We start from the raw sequence: 27,931 nt of genomic DNA, 5'->3' as shown, positions 1-27,931 counted from the left end.
AAAAGTAAGGAAATTTTACTAAAATTGCAACGAAAAAATGCAGATACTTTATATTGAACGAATTAACAACATTTTGTTAAATTGTTGATGAAATAAAAATATTGCAAAATTAACATAAAATTTAACAAAATTTTGTAAAAATTTCTTCAAAAAATATTATTCAACATTTTCCACCAGGCATCTGCTGGAGACAAAATGGAATCTGACTCGGCTATATTGGCAACACTTTCAAGCACTTTCAAACCAACCGTTTCAAAAACAGTTCGTGGAAAGAGTGGGAAAGAGATTCTACTGATTCTAGAAAAGATCATGAACAATCATGAATTACAGCTCTGAGAATAAAGTTCTCCTGAAACATTTCTGGCAAAATAAGTGTATTTTAAGGGCATTATTAGAATTATGACCAACAACAAAGGTTAGGATTACTCGGTAGCATGAAAGGGAATGATTATCATGTGATCGCAAATCATATGATTTGAACGATCATTAGTGACTTAAGGAGCTGTTAAAATTATTTATTACGCGATTTCAATCGCAATGTCTCATAACTATATCCGTGTTTATTACACAATAAATTAACGATACGATGATCATTGTTATGTTGCATTATTTCAACAATGAAGACAAGATTACGTTTTTTTAACCATCACAGCGTTGTGACTTTTGTCTCTTCGTTATAATCAAAGTACAAATTGCGCGGCCCGTTCTATAAATCTTGCAAGGATGAGCGGGGACGTAGAGTACAACGTCGCCGCCAAGTACCGAACGGTCAGGAAGCACCTGGATAATCTAGGGTACAAGCAGGCACTGTCGCTGGATGCTCTACCACTGATAGAGGCTTTGCTGGCCGATCTTATTCAAACCACAGACAGTCTCAAGCATTTTAAATCTATTGCCCAGGAAAACGTTGAGGTATGCTGTTTATTAGCGAGTATTTGTGAGATCAAGTTCACTTTTACTCCTTTGGAGATTTGTAAAGGGGAAACATTTGAATATCTTACAGTTTTATTATCCAACTTCAAGTTAAAGCTAGTATGAAAAGAGGAGTCTCATCTCATGTCATAATATTACTGACAAGTAATTACTGTAAATCACTGTTATGTCTATTTCTGTTAATATAGACTGACTTTAATTTCTCTTTCACTTGTTCTTTATCTTAACATATACATTGGGAGAATTTTCTTTCAGAATTTATTCTTAAAAATTGTGACTGTAGCATGAACTTTGAAGAATTTTACTATAATTTTAGTATTAAAAACAAGTCTTAAAAAGGTATTCTTGTATACAATATAATTTGATTTATGACCAACAGGCATGTAGTCAGCTCCAATTGACAGTTGATCCTTATAAATGTGATAATGCGAGATTGGTGCAAGAATGTAATCAGCTTCATTCGGATCTGATAGAAATTAAAGAGGTGCATCAGAGGCAAGTCAAGGATCTCAAAAGGCAGATATACAAGTTGGAATGTGAATGCAACGATCTGCAATTGGCATCCTCACGTAATATACACAAGATTAAGGAGCTGGAGGCGGAATCAGCTGCCAAGTCCAAGAAGATATTAGAGCTTCAGGGCAAATGTCTAAAACCAACTATTATTAATGTTGGGCTTGGTAAGTTATCTTGTTACAAATATGACAAAGTACTTGCAAACAAAAAAAAGAAAATTTTTGTTTTGCGGACATTTTTATTTTTGAAATGTTTAAATGTTAAAATGTGATTACATAGCGTTAAACAAACATAATTTGCTTACGTGAGGAAAGTTTGTACAATTTCATCAAGAAAAATATACTCTCATTATTTAACAATAATTTTTATGAATTGAGAGGAAAAAATATTGAATAGAAAAAAATAACAATATTTAAATCAAGAATTAGAATTTTTAATAGTATTATTAAAATATATTGTGCATTTTAGATGACTATATGCTGAAATAAAAATATGTTTTGCTGAAATTTAAGATTATTTAAAAAAAATTAAATTATATATAAGTAAGATTATTATTAAGTATAAGATTGTTAAATTCATATACGAGTAAGCATATAACTTCTTTTTTATATATGAAACAATGATTAAATAGAATATATTAGTTTTAATTTGATTTTAATTCTTTTTTTTATGTAACATGTTTGATTTATCAATTGATGCATACTTTTATGCTACTTTTTACAGCTTCTAAGAAGCGTCCTTGCTTTCCTCTCCGAAGACCAGTCTTAGAGACTGAACCGATGCCAAGAGCAAAGAGCAGCGGCTCACTGCCAAAATTGAGTAGCGTGGAACCTAAGATAGTAGATATAATAAGCATGGCAGATCATAAAATGAATTGCTTGAGTCAGGAGGTAACAAAATTACGAGAGGAGCTTTTTTTGCAAACTGATACCATAGATACTCTCGAGAAACAGGTATACTAAGCATCAATATATATTTATGCATGCATTTCTTGACTTGTCTCTTGAATGCTCTACGAAAAGGAATGGAAATGTTGCTCATGCTAACAATTGCTTTTCTGCATGCTAAAAATTATTGACGCATGGTAACAATATTCAAGAAAATATGTATTTTTTATTGTAGTATATTATAAAAGAAAAAAAATCTTTTTTTAGTTGACTACAAAAGAAAAAGAAATAATTCGACTGAGAAAAATGTTGGAAGGTGGTCGTTCCTATGCTGCAATTAGCAAGGACTGTATTTGCAAAAAAATGGAAAAAAAAGCTGGTGCTACCCACGACGTTTCGGATATTAGTGATGTGAGAATTCTTCAGCAGGCCAAATTGGAACTGGAACAACAACTAAAAGGCAAGGAACTTAGTATAATAGAAAAATTCTTACAGTACATTTTTTTAATATAATTACTTAATTGTATAAAAATGTCCAATTCACGTATTCAATTTTTCTTGAATGAAACAGAATCTATAAATAAGCAACATGATGCTATGTCTCAAGCAATGAAATTAGCATCTCGAAATGAGGAATTAGAAAAAGAATTAAGAGATATAGATCACGTTGCATTAGCTGTAGAGGCCGATTGCAACTCTACAGTCAAAGAGAATAACAGGAGAGTTTGTAAACTTCAGGTAATTATTCAGGATTTTATTAATGTATGTTTTTTTTAGAGCTGTGCGAATTCTAAAATGAATCAATTGAGAGATGTTTTAATATTATGTTCAATATTATTTTTCTTCTTTAGAAATGTTTTATATTATTTTTTACTATTTATATATTTTATATTATTTTTTATTATCTGTGAAATTCAACCTTAATTATGTTGTTTTAACGATTCGGCTCAATTTGGTGTCATTCAAAAAAAATTTTGATTTGTACATTTAATATTTTTAATATGATCTCTTTATTTTTACACTTTTACATTTGTTTAGGAGAAGTTAGAAGACGTCCTGATGCAAGTACATGTCTTAGAACGGCAATTAACTATAGAACATAGAGAAGTGCAAGAATTGAGAGCAGATTTAGAAGCTTGCAAGCTTGAAAAACGTAATGTTCAGCGTACTCTGGAATCTGCATTAGACGAAAAAAAACAAATGTCTGACAAGATTAATCAACTAACAGTCATTGGTATGTCATAATTGCTCATCTTTTTAATTTCTTTGTGACAATCTGGGCTATTTGTGTCGAAAGTGAAAGTTTCAAATAATATTGCAGAGAAAAATTTAAATAATGAAAGAGAAAAAATTGATTAAAGAAAACGAGTGTCAAAGGCAAGATTTTAGTCAGTTACATTGTATTAATAAAATATTAGAAGAACTTAAAAATAATTTTGGTCAAAGTAATGAAAGGAACAATCAGAGTAAAAGAAAAGGGGGAAAAGAATCATAAAACTAAAGGAATGTCGAAGAAAAGAGTTGGTATTGAGAGTAAATCTATTTTAAAATGCACAGCCCAGAAAATGTTAAATATAAATTTTAATAAACCTTTAATAAAAAAATAATTATATTAAAAAATATATTATAATAACTTTTTATATCTTTTTTAGCATTTAAAAATAAAAATGAGAAATACGATGTGGATCAGACAATGGTTAAAGATAGAGAAATTATAAAAGATACAAGCCACTGTGATATGCAAAAACGGATTGATGAAGCGGATTTAAAAATTACATCTGTAAGTCGAAAAAGCTTATTTAAGTTACTCAATTTTAGGTTTTTTAAAAACATGATATTAAAAATAAAGGACATTTATTTTATAGCTGCAGCAGACGATTCAGCGATTGGAAATAGAACGAGACCACTATAGAAAGGAATACATTAATTGTAGGGACGAGCAACGCAGAGTATTTGACAAGGATAACGTAAGTATTAATCTGAAAAGAAACGCGTACAAAAAAATTACAAAAATTTTATTACTTGTAACAAATTGCAGGCTGATTTATGGACACGAATTTGTGAATTAAAACGCGATTTAAGTAATAAGGAACAAGCTTTAAGTAAAGCACATCGTGAGAAGGAAGAATTGTGTCATGAGAAGGAAGATCTAGAAGCACGATTGCAAACTTACAAGAGCCAACAGAGACAGTGTATTCCTTGCAGATCGTGCAGCTTGTGTAAACCCGTCCGTATTTGTACCTGTGCTACTGACTCGCCAATATCTTCTGGGGACATTAATACGACAAAGGTATTTAACGATTTACAAGTAAAATATGTTTTATTCTTATTCCATTTTTAATTTCCTTAGACAATACTCGAACGTTTGGAACGAGAGCGGGATACGGCTAGAGCAGATATTGAACGACTGATAGAGGAACGCGATGCGTTACGTGAGAGACTTAAGGTAGAGAGTAAAAATCGTTATAAGTTAAATTAACTTTACATCATCCTATTCCTTGTTCTTCCATATGTATTTTAATTTTAATAGAAAAATTAATAATATATCTTAATACCCCTGTTATTTCACTAATTATTTATGTTTGATAACAATGTGTGTTAATTAATGTTGACTTATATTAATTCTTGCCTTGCGGTGTGGGTGTGGCAAAATGTTGTGAATGCATGGCTGGACATGGAAACATAGAAAATTTCGGATGCGCATATGTGCGAACAACTTCGTCTCAAAGAAAATTTAATCGAGGCGGAGAATCGTTTGAAACATATGGAAAAAGAACGGCAAGATCTGTTGGTCACTCAGGGCACGAAAAGAGCGGCGATAAACGGTCTTGAGGACCAATTGGATGATGTGCAAGAGGAACTGCGCCGTACAAAGCAGGAATTAATGGCGCAACGGACGCAATATTTTCAATTACGGTAATACATTGGATTTTATTTATTGGAAATTAAATGTAATTTTAATTTTGTAAAATTTCCATCATAGAACGTTGCAAGATCAAACGGATCAGGCGTTGGGAGACGCGCAAGGCCAACTGTCGCAGGCAGAATCGGAATTGAACAAAGCTATGGATCGCAACAAAAGTATGGAGCAGCAACAGATGCAATTGAATGATCAAATTAAAGAGCTGAAGCAAGAAATAAATACTTTGCGCTCAAGCATGACGCTCTTGGACCAGGAGAAAGATCGGCTATTGGTAAGTGGAATATTGTAACTGTAAATTGTATTAAGATTTCAAATACAAGATTGAGAAAGTTACTTTATAAAAGTAATATTAATCATGTAATTATAAAAGTAACTGTAGTTACCACTGCAAGTAATTAATTCTAAAAAGTAACATGTTACAGTTATAGTTGTTAAAAAAATAATAAGTTATTTTTCTGTTAATTTCTTGTAATGTTTATGTATTGCTATTAAAAAAAAACTTTAACTATAACTTCTGTAAATAATATGTTATTTTCCAACCCTGCACAAATAGTTTATATAAAATTGATATCATATTTTACTAATTTTGCAGATGGCACTGGACGAAAAGACGGAAAAGATCGCTGCATTAGAACGAGAATTGATGCACAAGGACCAACAAACTGAGGGAGTGCAACAACAAGTTCGTGATTTACAGCATAAAAATGAGTAAGTACATATATCTATGTTTATTTACAACTTCTGACAAACTTCCTAAAAAATATTGGCACATGTCTCTCATATGTCTTATAAGAAACTTTAGGCTTGTAAAGTTAATAAAACGATATTTACAGTACTTAAAATATGAAACACAATAAATAAATAAGCATAAAATAAAACTAAACGATAATTTGTGTGACATTATGTACAGAATTAAATCAATCATCATCGTTATTTTAATTAAAAAGTTTAATATATCGCACGCATACTATACTAAGTAAAAAGAAAAATTAATATATTTTTCAACGAAACTTATAAGTACCTCGCTGTGTGATAACTGCGCAGCGATATATGAACTATCGAGCTATTAAATCAACCACTGATTTAATATTATCATTGAGAAACTTTGCCAGGCTCACTGCAGGTGGCTGACAACTATATGGTGAGATCAGATTATCGCTTTCTAGCTCCTCCAGAGCATTATCAGAACTTTGAACGATTCTCTTGTAGCCAGGTCGGCACTCGCACCTGGCTTTCGATCGTGGTTTTTCTTGTTGCCACAGCCGATTGTTCCTCGGTGTCCTCTGAGCGACCAGCCATTCTCCCGCGGTACACGGGCCCTGCGTATACAGTTTGTAACAGGTTTTCCTAATCCTCACCATACCTGGCGTGCTCTCGCAATCGTCGCCTTCATTCTTTAGACACCTGCCGGTGTTCCTCATATCGTTGTTGCATCCACACACGCCATTGTAACCGATCCCATCGAGAGACGGCCTCACATTATAATCGTACAATACTATCTGCCCGCTCGGGCACGGTCCCCTCATACCAATTTTGTAACAAGTCTTCTCTCTAGGGAAGTACAATCTACCGCGTTTGCATGGCACGGGAATGCAGGTTGACGAGTTTACCAGCATATAGCCATTCTCGCAGGGTCCTCTCGTGTGTAATCGATAGCAAAGCCCATCCTTGTACAATACATGGCCCGATTTGCAAACGCATCCGGCTCGCACAACTTCTTCCTGCGACGATCGGGCATCCATTGTCACTACGAAGTGATGTCCTTGCGGACATGGACCAACACCGCCTGATAATTCATATTAGGAATTTAGAAATATTTTACCAAGGACGAAGACTCAAAACTCACAAATTGAAGAAATGAAATAAGAAATTGCAGCGGGATCTTAATCTCCTCAGATCGTTTTCAATCTGATTAGAGATGTACGAATTATTCGAATACGAATAGAATTGAATCGAATCAAGTAAAATTCTAAAAGGTCGTCCTTTTCATTTTTTACTTTTAGGGAAAGAGTTATATGATCGCTATTCAAGTTAAGCATATTGTCCGATTACATATCTCACCTAATTGATAGCACATCCCGCTCGGCTCGTGATAGTGAGGCAATTGAGGGTGGCAGCCGCACGTACCACCCGGTAGAAATAATTCTCCCGGCTCCGAGCAGGGACCTTTGGTGTAGTGTTCGTGACAGCCGCCGCCGTTTCCCAGCCAATAGTATCTACTCAATTCGTCAGCAGTTGAACACGAACAGGTTGCTAGACCATCCTCACCCTTGACGAGAAGTTCGCCATGTGGACATGGGCCTTTGCTAAACTTCGGATAGCACTTGCCGTCCCTAGGCCAGTAGATTTCGCCCTGCTCGTTGCAGCTTTCGGGATCACGACAGACTCCCCAACGTGGCTTCGTACTAAAGATGTCCGTAATGAACACATGGCTGTTTTTATTCGGTCGCGAGTAAGATTAACTCATTAATGAGGGAAGGGTCTCAACTTGAAAATTTCAAAAATTAGGACACTTTGGCAATAAATAGAGAATACTTTGATATGTAATAAATTTCTTTTCTGTCCGATTTAAAAAACGAAGGAGTGAAATCACCCCCTAAAAATGTTGGTTCTTTTTTGTTTTTGTTTGATTATTTACGTTTTCATTACCCTGATTTGTTGGGTGGGTCGGGCACAGGTGCGAAGAATTGACCCTTGGAGCAAGATGCTCTTGTGAATATCGGATGGCACAAAGCATCCCTAGATGATTGTGCGGTTCCTGGAGGACACCTGCATTCCGCGATTGTTCCGCCGCTACCGGCGGCTGGGCCCAGTTCCATAGTCTCCGGACACGGGGCGCCAATCTGTTCACAAATGATTTCTTTAAGGAAGTTTTCTACTTTGGCGCGCTGATTTTTTAGCTTCTAGTCATTTCTCTCTCTCTCCCCTCCTCTTTTTTTAAGAAAGGTAAAGAAATTACAAAAAGTTACTTTTCGTTCTTTATTTATTATTATTCGAAGATTCCCTATTTTTTTAACAAAATATGAATATTAACTTGTTTATAATAATAATAATTTATAAACAAAATGTTTACTGCCAAGAAAAACTAAGAAAATATAAATTTTTAAGAAATTTCTTATTTATTCTTAAAAATCATAGATTTTCATGGGATTTTATTGATACTTTATCTTGATAACTTAATTTTTATATTTTTTCGAGACTTGAAAACATAAAATTGAATTCTTTTGTTTTAAATAAATGCTGTTTACTTATTTATTGGACGAAATAAATAATTCAAGCTCCGCGAATATTCTGACTAAATTGATATTTGAGTTTTCAATTCCAGAGTCTACTCTGGAAGAGGAGGCCGGAATTATGATTATCGATGAACCGTACAAAGGTCAAATATATTAATCTATTATTAATAAATTATTATTCATACTTTTTTTATTGGAGAAATAAAGAATTAATTTTCGAACAATAATAAATAAAGGTTAAAGAAGATGTAAAGAAAAAAATGTTGAAAAACATTTACCTTTTCTTGAAAAACAATTCTTAAAAAGAAGTAAAAAAAAAAAAATCAGCGCGACACGATAGAAAATCCCTTTAAACGTGTCTTGTAAAACAGTCGTGGCACGTCGGTAGTCCTTGGCGCGCGAGAGGCATAATTCTTGAGAAGGAAAAGAAGATTAGCACCTGCCTGGAATATTTTGTAGCACTTTCCGTCGGCCGGCCAGTACAGCAGCTGCCAACCGCGCGGTTGCGCGGCACAGGGGTTGCTCGAGGGATCGGCCCACGGTGGCGGCATTATCGCGGTCCTCGCGTGCACCGCTGACAGTAGGCAAATGAGGCACCCTAGGAGAATCCGCATCGCGCTGAAAATTGTCTTGTGTTACCTTGAGACACTGCACAAACTGCCACAAATGCAAATTGCTTCGCAACGAAGGACGCTGATGGAGTTGTCAGGTTGGAGAATTTTTCCCCAAATTTCGATTTTCCCATTATCACGAAGGATGAAAATTCTAGATCTTTACAAGTTTCTTTCCTAAGAGTTCCGTTAAACTTTTCGTCTTTCCTAAAAATCCTCCGTGATAATAATAAAAGCCAAATTTGAGGGAAAACTCTCCCAATCTGGCAATTCTACTGGGCTGCGTTCAGAATGAACGTCCGGGTGCACCCAGATATCATTTTATCCTTCTTGCTTATCGAACAAAGAGAAAATGATACCTGGGTGCACTCGGGTTCACTCTGAACGCACCCCTGATGAGACTCGAGAAATCGCAGTTTCCGCAAAACAAATAACACAATTGATTAATTGCAAACGGTAGGACGATGAAAAACCACCGCGAATGGTAGACGTTACCTCTCATCTTCGACGCAGTCGGACGTAGAAGTACAATTTCACCGAGTTTGCACCGCGCTGCAGGTATAATGGAGAGCACTCTTCGATAGATGCGGCATTCAAAACGAGACTATCGCGATAGCGCGAAACGTCGATGCGCGTGTCGTGCGTACGAGCAGCGCGAGTGGGAAGGAGGCAGAATTGCGAGTAGCGCGACAGCGAGGGCAAAATGACCATACTTTCACTGTTTCACTATGGCAATGGCATTGTCCCTGGCGGCAGGGCTTAGGATGACGACATGTGTGCGGAATAAGAATGCACCACATATATAAATGCTTCCCGCGTCGCAGAAAGCAAAAGGTCTTTTCTCTTTTTCTTTCTTCTTTCCGCGGTCTCTTTGACCGGGAGTGTTACCCAAATTTTACAGTTCGTGCCTCGAAGTATACCAAAGCGAACAGTTTTGCCTACTCGAACTAAAATTAACAAAATTCCATATCTTTGGGATAAAATCGGCTGTAAAAGCACGTGGTAAAAAAGCAGTACTTTCTGGAAAATATTGTCAAAATGTAATCTTTTCTATTAAAAGAATCTAATCAGAGAAAAAACAATGAGTGAGTCAAGTGAGAGTGTTTTTCAATTTATTTATAATTTCTATATTCCAAATAAAATCTATAATAGATTAGGAATCAAAAAGAAATGCACTGAAGAGTCAACACGTTTCTCTGGTAAGAGTCTAAAGACGCAGTTAGTTAATCATATAAAAATATTTTTTTAATAATAGTAATTTTTGTATTATATTTTACGTATGATTTATTTGAATAATTTTTGTCCAATTAATTCTATTGGATAAAGTCCGAGACAATAAAAATCGGAATTTATCATGGCTTTTTCCACTCATTGGACTTTTCCGGTCGACCCTGACGCCATGTCCAAACCGCATTCCATTCTATTTATATCTAATCAAATTTATTTAAACCAATTTGGACGGCATCTTTAATCCTCTGTTGTCGTAAATTGCTGTCTTGTTGTACACGGTAAATTTAACGGCATATTACACGCATTATTGACTCAAGAAGAAACGCATCTCGTGTTCCTTTTTTTCTCTTTTTTTTTTTTTTCTTTAAAAGTCAAGGAAGTAATGAAACAGTATGAGGCCTTGTCAACGTTTGAATGCTATTGCTAGTCGCGAGCTTTCTTCCGCGACTTTCCACGGCCACGAGAAGCCCGAGAATTTTCATACTCACCGTAGCGTTTTATTAATCACCTTTCGCACAAAGCACCTATTAGAATTTATCTCACGATTGTCGTTCCAATTAACGCAACGGTTCATCCGGCGTGTGCCGAAATATCCCCCTAACGCGCCGTAGAAATAATTGCAATCTGGTGCAACACACATTCCACCTTTTCCGATAATTTGCACGATTTTTATAAATCACCCGCCGTTTATAGAAACGTAAAGGTGCTCGTGTTCTGGAGGTAGTAGTCGCATTATACCGTGTTCCATTTTGCGTAAATACGACGAAGAGAGACCGCGTACGGAAAGAAATATTTTTTTTTTCCTATCTCTAATTAACGCCGCTGAAACGCTTTGACAGTCGAGCGTGAATAAATGGGTGAGATTATTATCTGCGCGTTACACTCGCATCGTCGTCGTCGTCGTCGTTCGTGAGAGATTCCTCTGATCGATGCCCGCAGGTGTGAACGCGCCGTTACACAATCGACTAATTAGTGATCATCCAGTGGGAGCGTGTTACATCAGAACTTTCTCGCTTGCGGGATTTCATTTTCTGTAATAAGCGCACAGAGGCAAGTAGCGAAATATTTTATCTAATCGCGATAAGCAACACGACAATGTTTTTTTTCACAAGAATGAGAAAAATGAGTTTCGTTCAAGAAATCTTAATAAAATGTTGCAGTGATACTCCGAATAGATATAAGTAGCGAAATTGAGATATCTGGCTAAAAATTGAAGGTACGAATTTCTTCATAATTTCAATAATGATAATTAAAGTACTGGATAAAATGGTTGAAGTAGAAAATAGTAATAAAAGTATTTATCTAAAAGATGTATTTATAAGCTCTACTATTTGAAATAAGTATTTTATGTAGTAAATATAAAAAGGCAATTAGTATTTAATTACATTTATAGAGCAAAGATTTATAAATTCTTCCAAGAAGATTTTATATTCTTGCTTAAACATGGAACAATAAATTGTTGATTTGATAATTTTTTTTGTGCGGTATTAGGGCAGTATTATGCATCTTTATTTATTTATTTATTTTTTTTTTTTCATAAGTATATTATGTGATTTTAGAAATGCTTTTTAATTTTGTCACATAAATGAATAAATCAGGATTTGCTATTTCGGTTTTCAAAAATTATTATTTCATCAAAAATTGCGATTTTTGCGATTAGTTAAAGTTATAGAAAAGATAATTTTTCATCTTTATATTTGATACTTTCATCGGATTTAGTTTCACTTATTATTGTTTATAGAAAAGATTTAACTTTTCTCAAATCATAAATAAAATTCAGGAAAAAACTTGTTTAAAAATAAAGCATCGATCAAAATGTAGACAATAGGAAAAAAATTAAATAAGATAATTTAATTTTGATGTAACAAAAGAAGAAAAAAGGAACGGCACATCAAATCGTTTTATAGGAGAACAAAGAGTTTTAAATTAAAGATTTTGATGTGTGTGTGCTATGAAACATTATAATCTCACATTCTTTGCAACGACTCTTGTTTTCTTCACTTCAAATAAAGCTACAAGTAGGAGGATAAAAAATTAAATTAAAGATTAAAAATTTCTTGATTATCTGCTTCTGATCATTCAAATCGCAAAAGAATTGTATATTTAATATTTGTTTAGACATATTAAAAAATTATTTTATATTTTAAGATGATGAAGCAGAAAACAATCTACATCTTAAAAAAAAGTTTAAGTGATACTTTTTCCGTATCACTTTTCAGTAGATTATGTAAAATGATTTTAGTTCCTGTAGTACGGGGGAAGAAATGTTAACAGTTTTAGCTAACGAGGCAAGGCTATTCAGTTGAAAATAGTTTTATTAATTTGATGACCGTATTCATGAAACAAATCACATTTCATTACAACAAGAGTATTCATTTCATTATTATTATTAAATATAATTATTAAATGAAAATTATTTCCAATTAGACCATTGTCTATTACTGTCACTTGTGCTATTAGTACATCATTTTTTTTTCTATATGCGAATGTTAAATATGCTAATGGTGATACAAAGCCGATTCTGGCAACCCAACTTTTAAGGCGTACATATAATTCTGCGTCTTTAATAAAATCATAAGTGAAGGAAATTACAGTATTTTCCTTGGCCCGCGACACTTTTGCGCGACGCGTTATTATATATTATTTATTCGTCATGATTTTACTTTCTTCGCGCCAGATGTACTTTCTCCACCTTCCGTGTCGTTAAATTGTAATAACCCGTTATTATCCGAGTCACTCGTCTTACACGCGTCTTGCACACGCACACACGTGGCCGCCCCGCGTGTTTACGTTGTACCACGCGGAATTCTGGGATATTTCAAATTACTTTGATTATCGTTAGGATCGCACTTATATAATCACGCATGCTCGCCGCCGTCTCGGAAGCGTGGCGGCGGATTTATGTTCCCGTAAAAAGAAAGTGTCTGCTAATACATTATAATCGATCTGCGCCGCGCGCAAAAATCACGCAATACAAACAACGCGATCGCGTAACATCAATCACTCGCGCGAATTTTTTGTTTGACTTCTCGAGTCTTTGATTTTAATTTCGAAGCGATCGATGGGAGATACGTATTTGTGTTCAATTTCTGTCATTTTCTTACACAGTAAAAACATTTTGTATTTGTATCAAAGCTTCTTACTTTCGGTCCTTATTTAAATTTTTCTGGCGTAATTTTAAGATAGCCGAGTTTTAATACAATGGTTACATGTTTTGCATTAAGTTTTTATATTTAAATATTTATGTTACATTTTCCAATATATTTATCTTATAAAATGAACATGCAACAATCATTAAAAATAAACGTAAAAATTTAAGTGGACCGTTTGCGACACGTGAAATTAAATGTAACACGGTATTTTTTACTGTGTGAACTGACTCTTATCACGCGTAGAAGGAATTCCGCATTCCGCAGGATTCAAGAGTATCATCGCAGACAATCGTTGATTGTAAACCGCATCGCATTCGATGATCACAGTTCTAACATAGTGAAAGGATCGTAACGAATGTTTATTTAACCTTTCGAAGATTTATGTAATTGCCGCTCACCGTTCAGTCTCGGACCGGACGGTAAGCGATTTATCATAAGCACAATGCATCTTCATTCTTCACGATCGATCCAGTTTCACGAAAACGTACCTCATCATCGACGACATCTTCGTGGTGCTGTCGTTCGTCGACGACAGTCGCGTACGTATCTATTGTCACGTCACTATTTCGCGAATTAACGTTTTTCCCAGTTTTTCACCACTTGGTCCACCGCATCCCATATCCAAAGCTCGCGTTAAACTTCGCGTCGTGACTGTGGCCGTCGTCTTCGTCTTCGTCTTCGTCGGTCTTATCGCCGCGGAAAGCACAGCGAGACTGACTCGCGTTTGTCCCGGCTTCACAGCTCTATGCTGTTACCTAACTCGACCGAGTCGGAAATCGAATCCGCCGAAGCGAGAGACATCCTCCTCCGTTCGTTCAACCCCGTGACTAATACCGGGTGCAATTCGCGGGGAAAAACCGTCTTAGCATATCTTCCACGACACGATAAAGGCATTTTCCTCCTTTCCTTGTCCCCTTGCGAAAAAAATGATGCAATTGAATTCGTTCTTTGTACCTGAATTAACGTACACTTGATGTATTTAATATGAAATAGAAATGTCTATAATTTTAAATTTGGCAAAAGCTAGAAAGAAAGTTTTTTTTAGTGCAGCGACGAAGGGCAGAACAGTAGTTAGCTAATAGTCGTTTAATTGAAAATAATCTCGTTCATTCAATAACAGTATTGATGAAATAAATATGTCATGCTCTTGTTTTCAAAATGTTCTGGCTATGCGATACCAGCCAAAAATGATTAAATTGAAAAACTGTAGGTTTTCGTTCGTTAATTTTTTACATAATATTTGTATACTTTCTAAACATACATACTTATCTTGTTAAGAAAAATCCCTTATAATATATAAATCGAAATATAATGGTATTTACTTTTTCAACATTTTATTTTACGAAAATCTTTGTTATTCTCCACTCATTTTTTAATCAACGATACGACGTTTACATTTTTGAAGGAAGGTATAAAGTTCAATGCATTATGTTCGAATTGCATCGCGGGAGCTTGATACCTTTCCTGAAGAAAATCCAGATGTGTGCATTCGTTTTTTCAACGGCGCTTTTAAGGAAGTGTGGCAGGCACTTTTGTATCCGGTTTTGCATCCGTTAGTATCTATCGAGATACTTTGCTTCTTAGCGCGTGCAGCTGCGAGGGAGGAGAAACATCAATATTCTACGCGTGGGTTTTTGATATGTCTGAAACGTAGATGCAGTGAGATCATCTGCGATTTGATTCCATTTGTCGAACGGGACTTTGACAGGCATCATCGATGCAGAACGCAGAGTATCTGTTCAATGTAGCAGATTAGATCGCTCAAACTACAATAAGTTAAAATCTGATGAACGTTTCAGGGAAACCTCGAAAAACTAGCGAGTTTCGTGATAAAGAAACCGGTTTTGATTTAATTTATGTCTTTTTTTTTTGCGCAATGTCACGCTTGCCTCTTCAAGGTTTACCCAAAAAATCGTCGTTGCGACACTTCCACGCAACATCTGCGTTACACGAGGAGGACTTTCATCGTCATTGGACCTCCCGAAACTCCGTCGTCGATCGGCTTGCGATCGGTGCGTGGGCTTCTTTATGAACTGTTGCATAATTCGGTGCCGGACCTGAAGCCGAACCCAGTAACGGGATATGCATAACCGTCTCTGACACTAGTCCAATCCCGAATCGAAGAGGCAAGCAGATCATTGCCACGTTTCTCGTAAGACTGTCGCTATTACGTCATTATCTTAATTTATTGTGGCCTTGAGAAATTACGAGATTGTCCCAAATTGAGTTTAATCGCATTTCGTCGAGGAATGTAAGGACTTTCTATTTTTTAAATAAGGATGAGCGCAGAATTTGTTCTACATTATAATTGCATTTTACAAGACTCGTTACTACAATCCGTACAATATGGGGAAATACTTCCTCGTTACACGGAGAGAATTTTTTTCTTAGAATTTATTCACTCATAGTAATCAACATGGTATTTTGAAGAATTTTATGTAATTTCTTTTTATTTATTAATTTCTGCTACAACGTGATATAAAATAACAATAATTTAGTAAAAATTGACTAAAATTAAAGTTAGATAATTTTGAAGGTAGATTCTAAGAAAAGAATTCTCTCTGTAGAAATATTAGATTAGAGTTCGTAGCAGTACACATGTGATAAAATTATTGAATAACTAACAAGCCAAGAATAATGTTGTATTTTTTTTATGTTTTTCTTGTTTTTTTTTTATGCAACGCTTCAGTTTATTAAATAGAGTAGTGAGAAGTAATTTTATTAAAACGTCAAGACGAACACGTCGTTCGTTCGGGTAATTTCAAGATGGGACAACGGTTCCTTCTTTCACGCGTCATCTCACGCTTCTTACATAACTTGGTTTCATAGAAACGTGCAATGCCCTTTGCCTATAACGGTAACGCTGTACAAACTAGAGGAATTCTCGAAAGGGCACACCTATGCACACCTATCCACGCGATCTAACAAGCCAACTATGAGTAACAAAGACGGCTCGTTTATCTTCGAGTTGTCACGAGTTGTTCTGTTCTCAGAGAGGAACTCTCTGAGAATCAAAAGAAAAATAAAAGTTTAAAAGGATATTACTCTATACTTTGTTGGATCCGAAGAAAGTTCTACTTTCAAGAATTTTTTTTTTAGAAAGTATTGAAGCAATTAAGATGCATCTCTTTCTCTCTCTCTCTTTTAGAAATATTTAATTATTTTTGTAAATTATAATGGTATTTTTTATTATGCAATGTTAATAATATATAGATAGCATTAAATTGGCTATGCAGAAAGATAAACTTTCCTTCTGCAGAAGTGATAAAAAACGACTAAAAAATTTGTCCTAAAATATAAAAACAAACAATTTTTTAGTTTATATACATTTGTTCATTGTTTGAACTAAAACTACAATATTATAAACTGAAAATTTACAAAATAACGGATTTCCAAAAATTAAAATAATTTTCAAAGGCATTTTGTCAATTTTTAATTTATAATATTGATTACAGTACAAGCGATACACCAATTCATACAAATTAAGAAATCTTTTTTGTTTCAAATCAATCGATAGCTCTCAATCACTTCCGCAGAGAGAAAATGTTTGTTTTTTCCTATACTCTCCATTTTAATACTGTTTATGACGCTACATCATCTACTCGGTAGTCTAACAAATAGAATGGATTTTTTATAGTGTTATCACACAGAACTCTCAAGAATAATAATTGCTGCAAAAAGTTTTGACATTCTAGCAACCAGTTTAAGCATCCTGTTTAATTATTTTAAAGGTCCAATCAAATTATTTTCAGATCTGTGTTTCGTTAATTTTTAAATATTTCAGCAAAACCATTCTTTCAATACGCTTATATTATACATGTGTGAATACAGATTTTATCTCAAATCAGACAATTTGATATTTTTTATATAAAACTTGCTGTACCGTTTTTACGACTGGATTATAGAATAGAAAATGCGAGTTGCTACTGAATCATCGTGCATAGCTTTCACATTTAATGTGTCGCGACAAAAAGTGCATCTTGCTGAGCATTAATATTTAAATCGTGCAGATTTTGGTAACAGAACGCCGCGAACAGCCATAAATGGATCGATCGCATATTTTACATTTCACAATATGTGTGGAATAGGTTTGCTTCGTAAAGTTTCGCAATTAAGCCAGCACGAAGTTGTCAAGTCGTTGATTATTCCGATGTCACGAGGAACATCCCTGCATATTAACAGAAACGTTTGTAGAGCACTCGCGATGCTTTCTATGGTACTTTTTCTTTTGCGCTATCGTCGCGGCTGCAAACTTTCCTTCTGAACATTCTGGCGTCGTGGAAAGAGAGAGTGAGATGTAAACTTGAGAAGTCAAGAGGAAGCGAGGCGCGATAATTGAGTGATGAACGATATCTGGTGCAAATTGATTTACATAGACTTGCAATTTCTGAAAATTCTCATTATTGAGAAAAGGGAGTTTACTGTAGAAAAACCGAGAAAACCTGGAATTTTCAGGGGAAGCAATTCATGGAAATTGAAATTCAGAGAAATTTTTCTCAGAGAATTCCTTTACAAAATTTGCGTAAACACCCTGGAGATGAGGAATTTTGCGAGAGAAGCGACATTTCTGTGTTATATCTATAGCTTCGAAGTGCCGCGTGCCGGAAATCTTCCGCGTCGAAAGGTAAGGGAAAAAACCTGGTAAACTCGCTACCGGGATCGCATTTATGGCTGGAAATTTCATCATCGCGGTATTGCTCACGATGAAACTTTGCCGATTGTAGAGGAGAAATTTATAGGCTTGTCGTAAGCTTGTGGAAATAGAAATCATTTCTTCGGGCGCCGCGGATGCATTCTTCTGTAACATCCGTGACATAATTTCCATCGTCATTATCGCGATATGATAATCCGCTCCGAGGCGTGACGGATGAATCGCCCAAGGGTACGCACGCGATCAAACTATGAGAAAATTGATTATACAAGTTCACAACGTATTGCCCTCATATTATCGAGGTAACGAGATAAATTTCCCGATAATGACTTTTGCTTTTTTTTCCTTCCCTTATATTTAGCTTTAACAAATTTTATTAAGGGTGTTATAGCTCTACGATATCAGCTAAAAAGTTGTCAAAATGCAAATGCGGTTCGACACAGGTGAGAGATATGTTAAATGGAAATTCTTAACGAATTTCAGAAAAAAAATTAGTGACAGTTTATGTAATTAGAGTCGAAATCAATCAAATTCAATTATTCCGAGTTTGATGATTCATGATATTTTAATGATTTAACATTTCTAGGACCAGATCTGGTCGACCGATCACCAGTCGACAGATCAGGTTGCAATTCCGATATAAAGATCCGATTTTATTATGACAGAAAACTGTCAAACTTGTCATGTTCGGCGCCTCTTAAGGACTTAACATTATAAATGGTACACAAATTTGCCATGTATTCATTTAAATTAAAAAGGTCCTATTTGGAACATGGTCCAATTTACCTCGATCTCCCTTACTCCTTAAAAAGATATAAAATTTTATCGAAGAAAAGTCAGAATAATAAGCAAATTGAATTTTTAACTTAATATTCTTGATCGAAGTAAGAAATTACTAGGAATCAGAATATATTTTGAAGAAAGTTGATGCTTATGGTAAACTTACGATAGGTTTATATAATTAATATAATATTCGAAAAAAGTAATATTTACTTAATATAAATATATATATTTTTCTGTGCGTACACAAAAATTTATCTTAAGTAAATATTACTTGTTTCAAGTAAATGATAATATTTTAAGATCGTTAAGAAAATATTCTTTACATATACGATAATAGTTAACAGAAGAAAACTAAAAATTGAATAATCCCTTTTTTTGGCAAGAGAATTTTGTATGTGTGTAGCTGGAATAGCGATATAATATATAATTCCGATTCTAACAAGCATCTTTGAAATACTACAATGAATTTCTTTGGAAAAACAAGAAATAATTTTTCTCTCGGGTAGACTCGCCGAGTAGGTGGTCGTCGCTACGCCTCGCGGAAAATGCTTTCCTCGATTCGCGTGCGTGACAGAATTGGTTTTCACTTTCATGCTCGGACCAGATCTTCCGTGGGAGGCGGCTGTTGCTGCGGTTGCTGCCGTCAAGAGGGATGGTAAGAGAAGCGAGAGAAAGTCGTCCGGCGCCCGGATATTTTTCGCACGCGCCACAACCACGTTGCAGGTCTCGCGCGATTACGCAAGCGGCACCGCGCGTAATCGGCGCGGCATAGCGCGGCCGATGATCGATGGTCCACGGCGTCTGTGCCACGTTCGCGAGACTTTGTCTGTACAACTCTGCCGATTTGCAATTCGTTTCCGCTATTGACTCATTAGCCCGTCGAAAGTCGACGATTCGGCTTTCGATAGACACGCGTCAACCGTTTTCCGCGATGAAAGCTGCAGAGATCTCTTGTGTCTGATTCTTCCAAGAAAATTTCATCCAAGATGATGTTGTTATTCAGTTCGATACCATTTGTACACGTCGGCCAATACGCATGAATAGATCCGATATTCTCCGTTCAATTTCGCCTTTGCCGTGATTTATGGGGAGGAGGGAGACATGCGGACAATGAGAAATCCGATCTGTATAAAATATAAATGATAATGCGAAAGTCCAATCACGTAAGTACGTACCTCATTTCGTGAGAGTTGTGCAAGTTGAGAGACGACGAACGCCTAATTCGTTCGTGCTGCCCTTGTCCCCTTTCGGAAATGTATCTTGCGTCACGAGAAACGAACGCCTGATCCGCATAAATGATCGATTACAAATTAAACACGATTGCCATACGATAATAGAAAATTGTATGGGATGATGATGATGATGATGATATGAAAGAAAAATTGAATAATAGTTATAATAATTATATTACGATTTAGATGTTTAATTTTTCTACGATAGAAAAAAAACCTGTGTGAATCAGCGCTGTATATTTAATATATTTTTAATAATAATCAATAACGCAAAGAATTGAAATCGTTATTGCTAAGATTTTTGTTTTTTATCTATTTATTTAACTTTAATGAATTTTAACGTGTAGACTTGCTTTCGATTAATTCAACGATTCACGATAAATGGTTGCAATAAGTGGAAGATTTAATAATCAAAACTTTACGATTTTTTCATGCGCAAAAAGAACCCAAATCGAGGGTCGAAACGTATGGTTATTGTAAATTCTTTATGTATATTAATTATTAATTACAATTTAATTATAATTCATGTATCGTTAACTGTTGGTTCATACAAGCTTTTCTTCTACTATTTATTTATGATTCTCAGATACTTATCTTGTATTAATTTGTCTGTGCTTCACAATGTACGATAACGATATTAATTGTAGAATATGCATCGATCAGAGCGTGGAACAGGAACGTCAGCTGAGGTCACTGCGGTTGGAGATGGAGACGATGCAGCGGCAGTTCGAAGCCGCGTCGGTGGATCGCGAGAACGCGATTCAGGAGAACCGGAAGCTGCAGGACGACCTGGCGGCGGTAACTTGTGAGGTGCGAAATATGCAACATGAGCTGGAGGCCTCGCACGCCGAGTGCTACGATCTGAAACGGCAATTGCAGACTTACGTCAGCGAGGTCCGCCGCGTTGAAGAGCTCCTAAATCGGAAAGTAGGTACAGAAGAAACTTTAAAAAGCTCCCCAGCTTCCAAAAGTGGAGAAGAGTTACATAACTTTCTCTACATATTTTTTAACAAAGGAGCTTTCGACATTTTGTCATTTCCAAAATAATAAATAATGAACAAAATTTAAGCTATAAAAAACGATAATTTGTTTGCGATTAAATTACTTAAAACTCCTTCCTATAATACTCAACGCTATTTTAGAAAGTTATTTAAAGAAAACTATACGGTCAAAAAATTTGAAAGAATTTAGGAATATCCGTAGTATTACGTGAGATGGTACAACTTTTTTAACGTTCGCCTCAAACGTCTTATTTTCTTCGATCGTTTCCAGGAGAATGAGAGAACGGAAATGCTAAACCACTTCCGAAGTCTCAGCCTAGAGGCAACGGTGCTGGAGAACAACAATCACAGTTTGGAGTCCGAGGCGGCGGAGGCTAGAGGCGCCCTTCAAACTGCGAGACATCAGATACTTGATCTGGAGCGTCAATTGGCGGATAGGGACTGTCTGATAAAGGGTTACGAGACTCAGGTATTTTCGTTACTTTGACGATAGATGTAAGAAAACACAAAGAGTCACTGGTACTCTCATTCGTAACATTACAGTATCTAATATTACGACATTCTAATTAAAACAATCTAATTTAAATCAGAACTAAAGGTATCTAATCGATTTTCAGGATGTAAATCGCGTCATTCTTACGTATATGTGTAATTGAATTATTTCCTCAGATAAGCAATTTAACGCAGAGCGTCGCTAGCATGGAGACGCAACTACGGCAACAGATGGAACAGCGGCATCAAGCCGAAGCCGATCTAATGGCAGTCAGGGACCTGTGCGTCAAGTTGGACCAACAAAAGGATACGCTTGTGGAGCAGCTTGGTGATAAGGATACTGCGAAAGCGCATGTAAATTTATTTATTTTTTATTCAATCCATTTCTACTTTTTGTGCGTCATTTTGGTTTTTCTAGCGCTTTGCTTTTTCTTATTTTTTATAGTATGAGGCGCAATTATCAAGATTAAAAGTCGAGCAGAGCGTTGTTCAAGAACAAATTACTAGAGATCGCGTGACTGTAGAACGACTGGAGACTCTTCTTGATCAGGCGAGGCAGGAATCCATTAACGCGCAGACTACCAATCAAGAGTTGCAAAATGAAATCTCTAGATTGAAGCAGAAGGTTTCCGAACTTCAAAGTAAACTGTACGTCTCATTGTCTCTATTATTTTTATATTATACCTTGCAAGTTTATCTTTTATGATTCTAATTATTATTTTAATTATTTTATGATTCTGTGATATGATAATGTTATTCTTCTTGTGTTATTATTATAGTTCATCAGAATCCGCAGAGCTCAGGCAATATCAGAATCAAGCGGCGGAATACAGCAAACAGATCAGCGAGCTTCGTAGGCAAGTCACCAACGAGAGGTTCGACCGCGCTAGAAAGGAAGAAGAAAGTCGCAGGTATTTTATTATAACCACTAAAAATATTTGACAATCGTAAGTTTATCGCTTCTCCGTCGAGTCCTTCATTTAAGCTCTCTTGTGTCTTGTCACACTGCGCCTATCGAAATCGTTCTCAAATTTAGAACCTTTGAAGAATCCACGATTCTCCTCCAACAAAAATCGCCCCAAGATCGCACAATCTGTCCTCAGTCGGATATTCAAACCTCGAATGGCGAGAGTGTCGCTTCCACGTCCAGGTAGAGCTGGAGCAACTGCAATTACACTTAAAAGTAGATTATAATTAGCCAATAATTAATTGGCCAATTACGAATTCGCCAGGCAAATAGATTGGCTGAGAAAACCGTATACCCCGATTCCCAAACAAACGTGTGTACGCGATTCCGGCCAGATGGGACTGACGAATCACGGTGCTCGAATCACCACGTCGTTCTTGCTTGAGTGTCGATGTTCCTCGTCTAAAAGACGTATTTCTCCCTCCGAATTCGTACCGTGCACCAAAACGTCCGTATCGCAACGCAAGTCCACCGGTGATAGATAAATGATTGAAATGTCCTTACGGGAAAAGTATCATAAACACCTAGTTAATAATACAAAGTCAAAAATTAGGAAACGTATAAACCAGGCCGGGTGTATGTATTATGTACTAAATATTGTTTATAATGTTTAAATAACAATTATATAGATACACATATATGTGTATTTATATAATATAAACAATATTTAGCACGCAAAACCAGCTTTAGTTTAGATGCTCTTTAATTCTTGGCTTTGTTTTATTTTAAGAAGTCTCTGTCTATTGATTATTCAATTAATAATGTTCTAAGAGTACTCTCGGGACTTTTGTAAGGATTCTTAGCATTTTTGAGATAGCTTTTGTATTATATGCGCACATATTTATAGGAAATATATGGATTTTATCAACTACAAAGATTGCTTTTTTGATGCAAGACGATTTACGCTATTAATATATGCTACCTGGCATTTTCCTACGCGAGGAACTGATAGGAGCACAGACTTTTGCATAATGCATAAGAGAATCAATCAGAATCCTTTATTTCTTTCTCCAGAAGAGAAATAAATGAAATGAAGATGATTGGTTAATTCTCTTATGTTATGAAAAAATTTATGCTCTAAATTGTATATGTTTCATGATTGACGCTTATCTTGTGTTTATTTTTGCAGGTCGCTAAATTCATCTCCAGACAGTTTCAATGTAGATTTAAACGTAGTGATATAATACATTTATGCGCGATGTCTCTTAATCTATAAATATTTGTAGCGGGGGAAAAATAAGAATAACATTGATAAAATAGAGCTGCAAAACACGTAAATTGATATATGTCAAGCCTTGTCAATGCAACTTACATTATAATTATACATTGAGAAATATTAAAGATTTTTGTGCTGTGCCTGCAAATAATCGAGTAAATATGTGCAAACAAATGCGTGCAAACGACTATATTATATTATATTAATATGGTTCTTTTAAAATGGACCAAATGCGCAATTAATTAGTAATGCCGTCGAGAGGCTAAAACTTGAGAAATGAAAAACTAACGATTTTGATAATATAAGCAAGATTGTTTTTATAAATATATAATAATTTATCTAATTATGAAAAATCTCGAATTAAGTACACAGAAAATAGTCAAATTGTACAAATTGTAATTAAAAGTTGAATTGAAAGTAAATTAGACTTTCATAGACTTAATAAAAAATAATTTAAGAACTGGGATATTCTAAAGAATCATAAGCATATCAAATATTATGATATACTTACTGATAGGAAAATATATTGTTATATATATATATATATACTAAGAAATGTGTAAAGTTATGTACACTGACAGTCTTATACAGAATGAAGCATTTAGACATCACTAGAGCACTAGAGACATCCAAATATCTCGAGAAACATGCATCCTATGAAAAAAATTGTCCTACATCAAAATTTGATTGCTTCGAAGGAGGAAAAAAGATAAAAGTCGACAATACTTTAAGCAGAATTTTATCAATCACAATAGATTGATAAAATTTAAATTTCTATAAATCAAAGAAGATATAAGAAATTTGAAGCAATAATTTTAATCGTATTAAACTTTAAAAAATATATCTCGAATCAAGTATACATAAAACAATAAAACTGTACAAATTATATTTAGAAATTTAGCAAAGTAGAAAGTAAATTTAAGTTTTACAAAAAATAAAATTATATAAGAATTCAAAATATTTAACAAAATTCTAAGTATATGGAATATTATGATAGAAAATATTCTGAGATTATTGAAAAGAAGAGGAAAATCTATATTTTGAGCAATTTAATTAACACGATAAATTTTATAAAATTTTAATTTTTGTTAGTCAAGGATGATATGACAAACAATTTTAATAACAATTTTAGTCAGATTGAACAAGTCTTTTAAAATAAATAAGAGAGATAATATTATGAATACGTATTGAGTAAGAATTCTTCAAAGAAAAAAATATATTTATATATGTATGAAAATAATTTTATAAAAAATGTCTTGACAAGTGTGTATCTGAATACAAATGTATTTATATTCTTAAGTCTGTGTACTCTCAACTGATATGCAATAAATTTTTTACACTTTCTACAATTTCCAACTACATACATTTATGTTCATATATATAATTATGAAGGATTTAAAAATAATTAAGTGTTAAATAAATTTTACGTAAATAGTCTTATATACGTACGTGTAGATGAATAAGGCGTTGTCCAATCCTTCGATAATTTTTCTTGCCACTTTTTACACATTTATACGATACGACGGAGAGAAAGAACAACCCAAATAATCAATCTATATATTTTTCCCATATTCTCCTTCGTATTTAGTAATTTATTATATCGTTCTTTTATTCCTTTACACAGATGTTTATTTATGATCTCGATGATCGTACGAAACGGTGAACATGTAAACTAGGTATAATTACAAATAATAAAAATAAAAAGCCTCTCACAAGATTTCCGTCCTCCTAAAAACGTTCAGCTATTAAACTTGTTTTTATATATTTATATATAAAATACATAATAGAGGCTCGCACAGGGTCCATTATCATACTTTTATGTCTATTCTTAAACGGCCGTTTTGTAATATAAGACGAAACCGTTCCTCTTGTTGTTTTTTTTCTTTTCACCGAACCAGTTTAAATAATTACAAAAATCCGTTTTCTTGCAACTTCTATGTCTTGTCACAATCTATTATAATACAAGAATCTTTTACTTTGTTTTCTCTTAAAGACGCATTGAACTTACAATCTTAAGAAATTTACACAGAGGTTTTAACATCATGAATGAAATACAGGCATTATGTACAAATATGTATATATCTTTATATATTTATATATATATGTATATATGCATATGTATGTATATATATGTATATATACATATATAATTTTAATATGATCAGCTTATTCTTATTTTTTTATGCAATGTAGTGGTGTAAAAAAAAAAACATTAAATTAAATGATAAATGCAATCTACGCCGTTCGCGAAGTGACGTCCGAGAACATAAAATACTTGTCACTTTAACGCTTTAAATCATTCAAAATAAAATAATCATTTTACATAAATTACATATCAATTCAGCGAATAATGGACAATTCTTTTAATCGATTTGGTTTAGGAGAAAATTAGTATTTTTGATAGTACCTTCTCTTTTCCCACGTACGCTATATAATATAAAAAAAATGCTATACGATCCTCCAGAGCAAACTTTGTTTAAAAGTAAACGATGTTAGAGTATTAAGTCAAAAGACAACTTTGTCATTATGCGTTGCAATGATTATATTACATTTTATACGATATATCAACAAATTTCATATCTATTGTTGTGTAAATGTTACAATCAATTTATGTTCAATTAAGATGTTCGAAGTATGGATACGTTTGCATCAGCCAAGAGCCAACTAAGCTCTGTCGCGAGAATGACAAAGAAAATACGATTCTAATTGCGTGCACGGATATCGAATGAAATTCTTGAATTAAAAATCAGAGAAAAAAGGAGTTCAATGTGATCATTATATAAGATCTTAGGCCTTTTAAATCCAGATCGTAAAGAACGTTCGTTTGAGATTTGCCTACTTATTTGTAACTCGTTAATTTGTCAATATTTTTTCGGGAGTTTTTGCGAGATATTTTTTTGATTGGAAGTCACGCTAATGACAAAGTCATTTTATAAATTTGTCTAACGATATGCTGCATTACTCAGCGAGCGTAAAAAATCTTCTAAGTATCCTGACACATTGCAGAAGTCGAATGGCTAGGAGTCACCGAGCTAAAACTGATCTAAACTAGACGTCATTAGATTTATGCAGTGATATGAATGTTCTGCTGTAATAACGAACTCCCTAGCATGCCGATGCATGTACTGTTATATCTTACTAATTTCTGTCGAGTAGATTAGATTAGTTAATAATAAAACAAAGAGAGACGATAATATAGCCATGTAATTGCAATATGCAATTATAAGCAGAACGTAAATTCCTAACAAATACATCTCATAAAAAGATTCCGCTTTTTTTTAGCTTTACCTTCTAGGTCCTTGGTGATTTACGAAAAAAAACATACAATAATAATAGAATATAATATTAATTATAATATATTGATTATAATTAACTATAACGTCTATAAAGTATCTTCGTTTCTTTTTTGTACACGTTTACTAAAAACACTTTTTCCACGTTTCTTGTTGAGAAAATAAATATTAATATTAAATCTGAAATATCATCTCTCTCCCTCTCTTTCTCTCTCTTTCTCTCATTCGTTCATTTTTTCGTACTCATTCACTCGCTCTTTTTCTCTCTTTCGCTCTCTATCACACATACACACTTTTTCTATTTCATTTTTTCTCGCAAACTCGTTATCACTTTTCCATATTTGACCTAACTGTCTTCTTTGTGTCGCGTATTTCACTATAGTTACAATTCATATCATAATCTAAATTGGCAAAATGATTTGCCTAGTAAGTTTATAGGCCTCTTTTTTTCTATATATGGAACATTTATCCTCTCTCGGTACCATTCCTCTCTCGAGTCCTTCAAACTGCATGGGCACACTTCACGCAGGCACACATGCATGTACATACTTCCATGGGCATGTATTAGCACAGCAAGTGATTATAAACTTATACACTCGCTTTCTCCCCGCGTAATTCGAAATAATGTAAGTTGATCGCTGCTCGTGAGATTAAAAAGAGCGTTTAGAGGCCTGATTCAAGAGGTCACCTATGATGGCTACTGCTACTCTGGTCGTTCATATCGTAAAGGACTTGTGCGATTGTTCTCGATGATTCGACATTGCTTAACGCCACGCCTGCCAAGTGGGGTTCGTACGCTCTAAGATGC

The 27,931-nt window shown here is 34.5% G+C and overlaps 3 protein-coding genes across 11 annotated transcripts in view; 1 reads left to right on the top strand and 2 right to left on the bottom strand.

The window, feature by feature from the left end:
- The first annotated feature begins 220 nt into the window (after window positions 1–220).
- LOC105207732 (centrosomal protein of 135 kDa) lies at window positions 221–25,534 on the top strand. Of its 3 annotated transcripts, none has more exons than XM_026134046.2 (19): window positions 221–912; window positions 1,313–1,613; window positions 2,173–2,339; window positions 2,604–2,796; window positions 2,908–3,074; window positions 3,375–3,570; window positions 3,989–4,116; window positions 4,202–4,303; window positions 4,375–4,626; window positions 4,687–4,782; window positions 5,023–5,252; window positions 5,320–5,530; window positions 5,852–5,967; window positions 20,802–21,081; window positions 21,427–21,624; window positions 21,825–22,001; window positions 22,093–22,295; window positions 22,427–22,558; window positions 23,744–25,534. In XM_026134046.2, the coding sequence occupies exons 1-19, from the start codon at window positions 724–726 to the stop codon at window positions 23,796–23,798; spliced, it is 3,393 nt and encodes a 1,130-aa protein (XP_025989831.1). In that variant the 5' UTR covers window positions 221–723; the 3' UTR covers window positions 23,799–25,534. The 3 variants fall into 3 exon arrangements, with proteins under 3 accessions (XP_025989831.1, XP_011175652.1, XP_011175651.1); XM_011177350.3 differs by having other exon boundaries at window positions 2,173–2,402; window positions 5,137–5,252; XM_011177349.3 differs by having other exon boundaries at window positions 222–912; window positions 2,173–2,402.
- Window positions 5,923–14,248, bottom strand: LOC105207731. 2 transcript variants are annotated; one of them, XM_011177347.3, is made up of 5 exons: window positions 13,977–14,248; window positions 8,939–9,113; window positions 7,909–8,102; window positions 7,321–7,664; window positions 5,923–7,045 (listed from the first exon to the last, which is right to left on the bottom strand). In XM_011177347.3, exons 1-5 carry the CDS (start codon window positions 13,991–13,993, stop codon window positions 6,315–6,317), a joined length of 1,461 nt encoding a protein of 486 aa, XP_011175649.1. In that variant the 5' UTR covers window positions 13,994–14,248; the 3' UTR covers window positions 5,923–6,314. The 2 variants fall into 2 exon arrangements, with proteins under 2 accessions (XP_011175649.1, XP_011175650.1); XM_011177348.3 differs by lacking the exon at window positions 13,977–14,248 and adding an exon at window positions 9,602–10,169.
- The window catches only part of LOC105207730 (AT-rich interactive domain-containing protein 2), a 62,967-nt gene continuing 60,424 nt past the window's right edge, over window positions 25,389–27,931 (bottom strand). For 5 of the 6 annotated variants that reach the window (XM_011177341.3, XM_011177342.3, XM_011177343.3 and 2 more), the window contains one exon: window positions 25,402–27,931. In XM_011177341.3, the coding sequence (XP_011175643.1) occupies window positions 27,808–27,931 (124 nt within the window). In that variant the 3' untranslated portion in view covers window positions 25,402–27,807. The other variant, XM_039457348.1, reaches the window with a different exon arrangement.

This window comes from Solenopsis invicta, chromosome 14 (assembly GCF_016802725.1).
Source record: "Solenopsis invicta isolate M01_SB chromosome 14, UNIL_Sinv_3.0, whole genome shotgun sequence".
In the NCBI taxonomy this organism is placed as follows: Eukaryota; Metazoa; Arthropoda; class Insecta; order Hymenoptera; family Formicidae; genus Solenopsis; species Solenopsis invicta.
The sequence above is the reverse complement of the archived record's forward strand: the minus strand, read 5'-3'. Positions and strand labels throughout refer to the sequence as shown.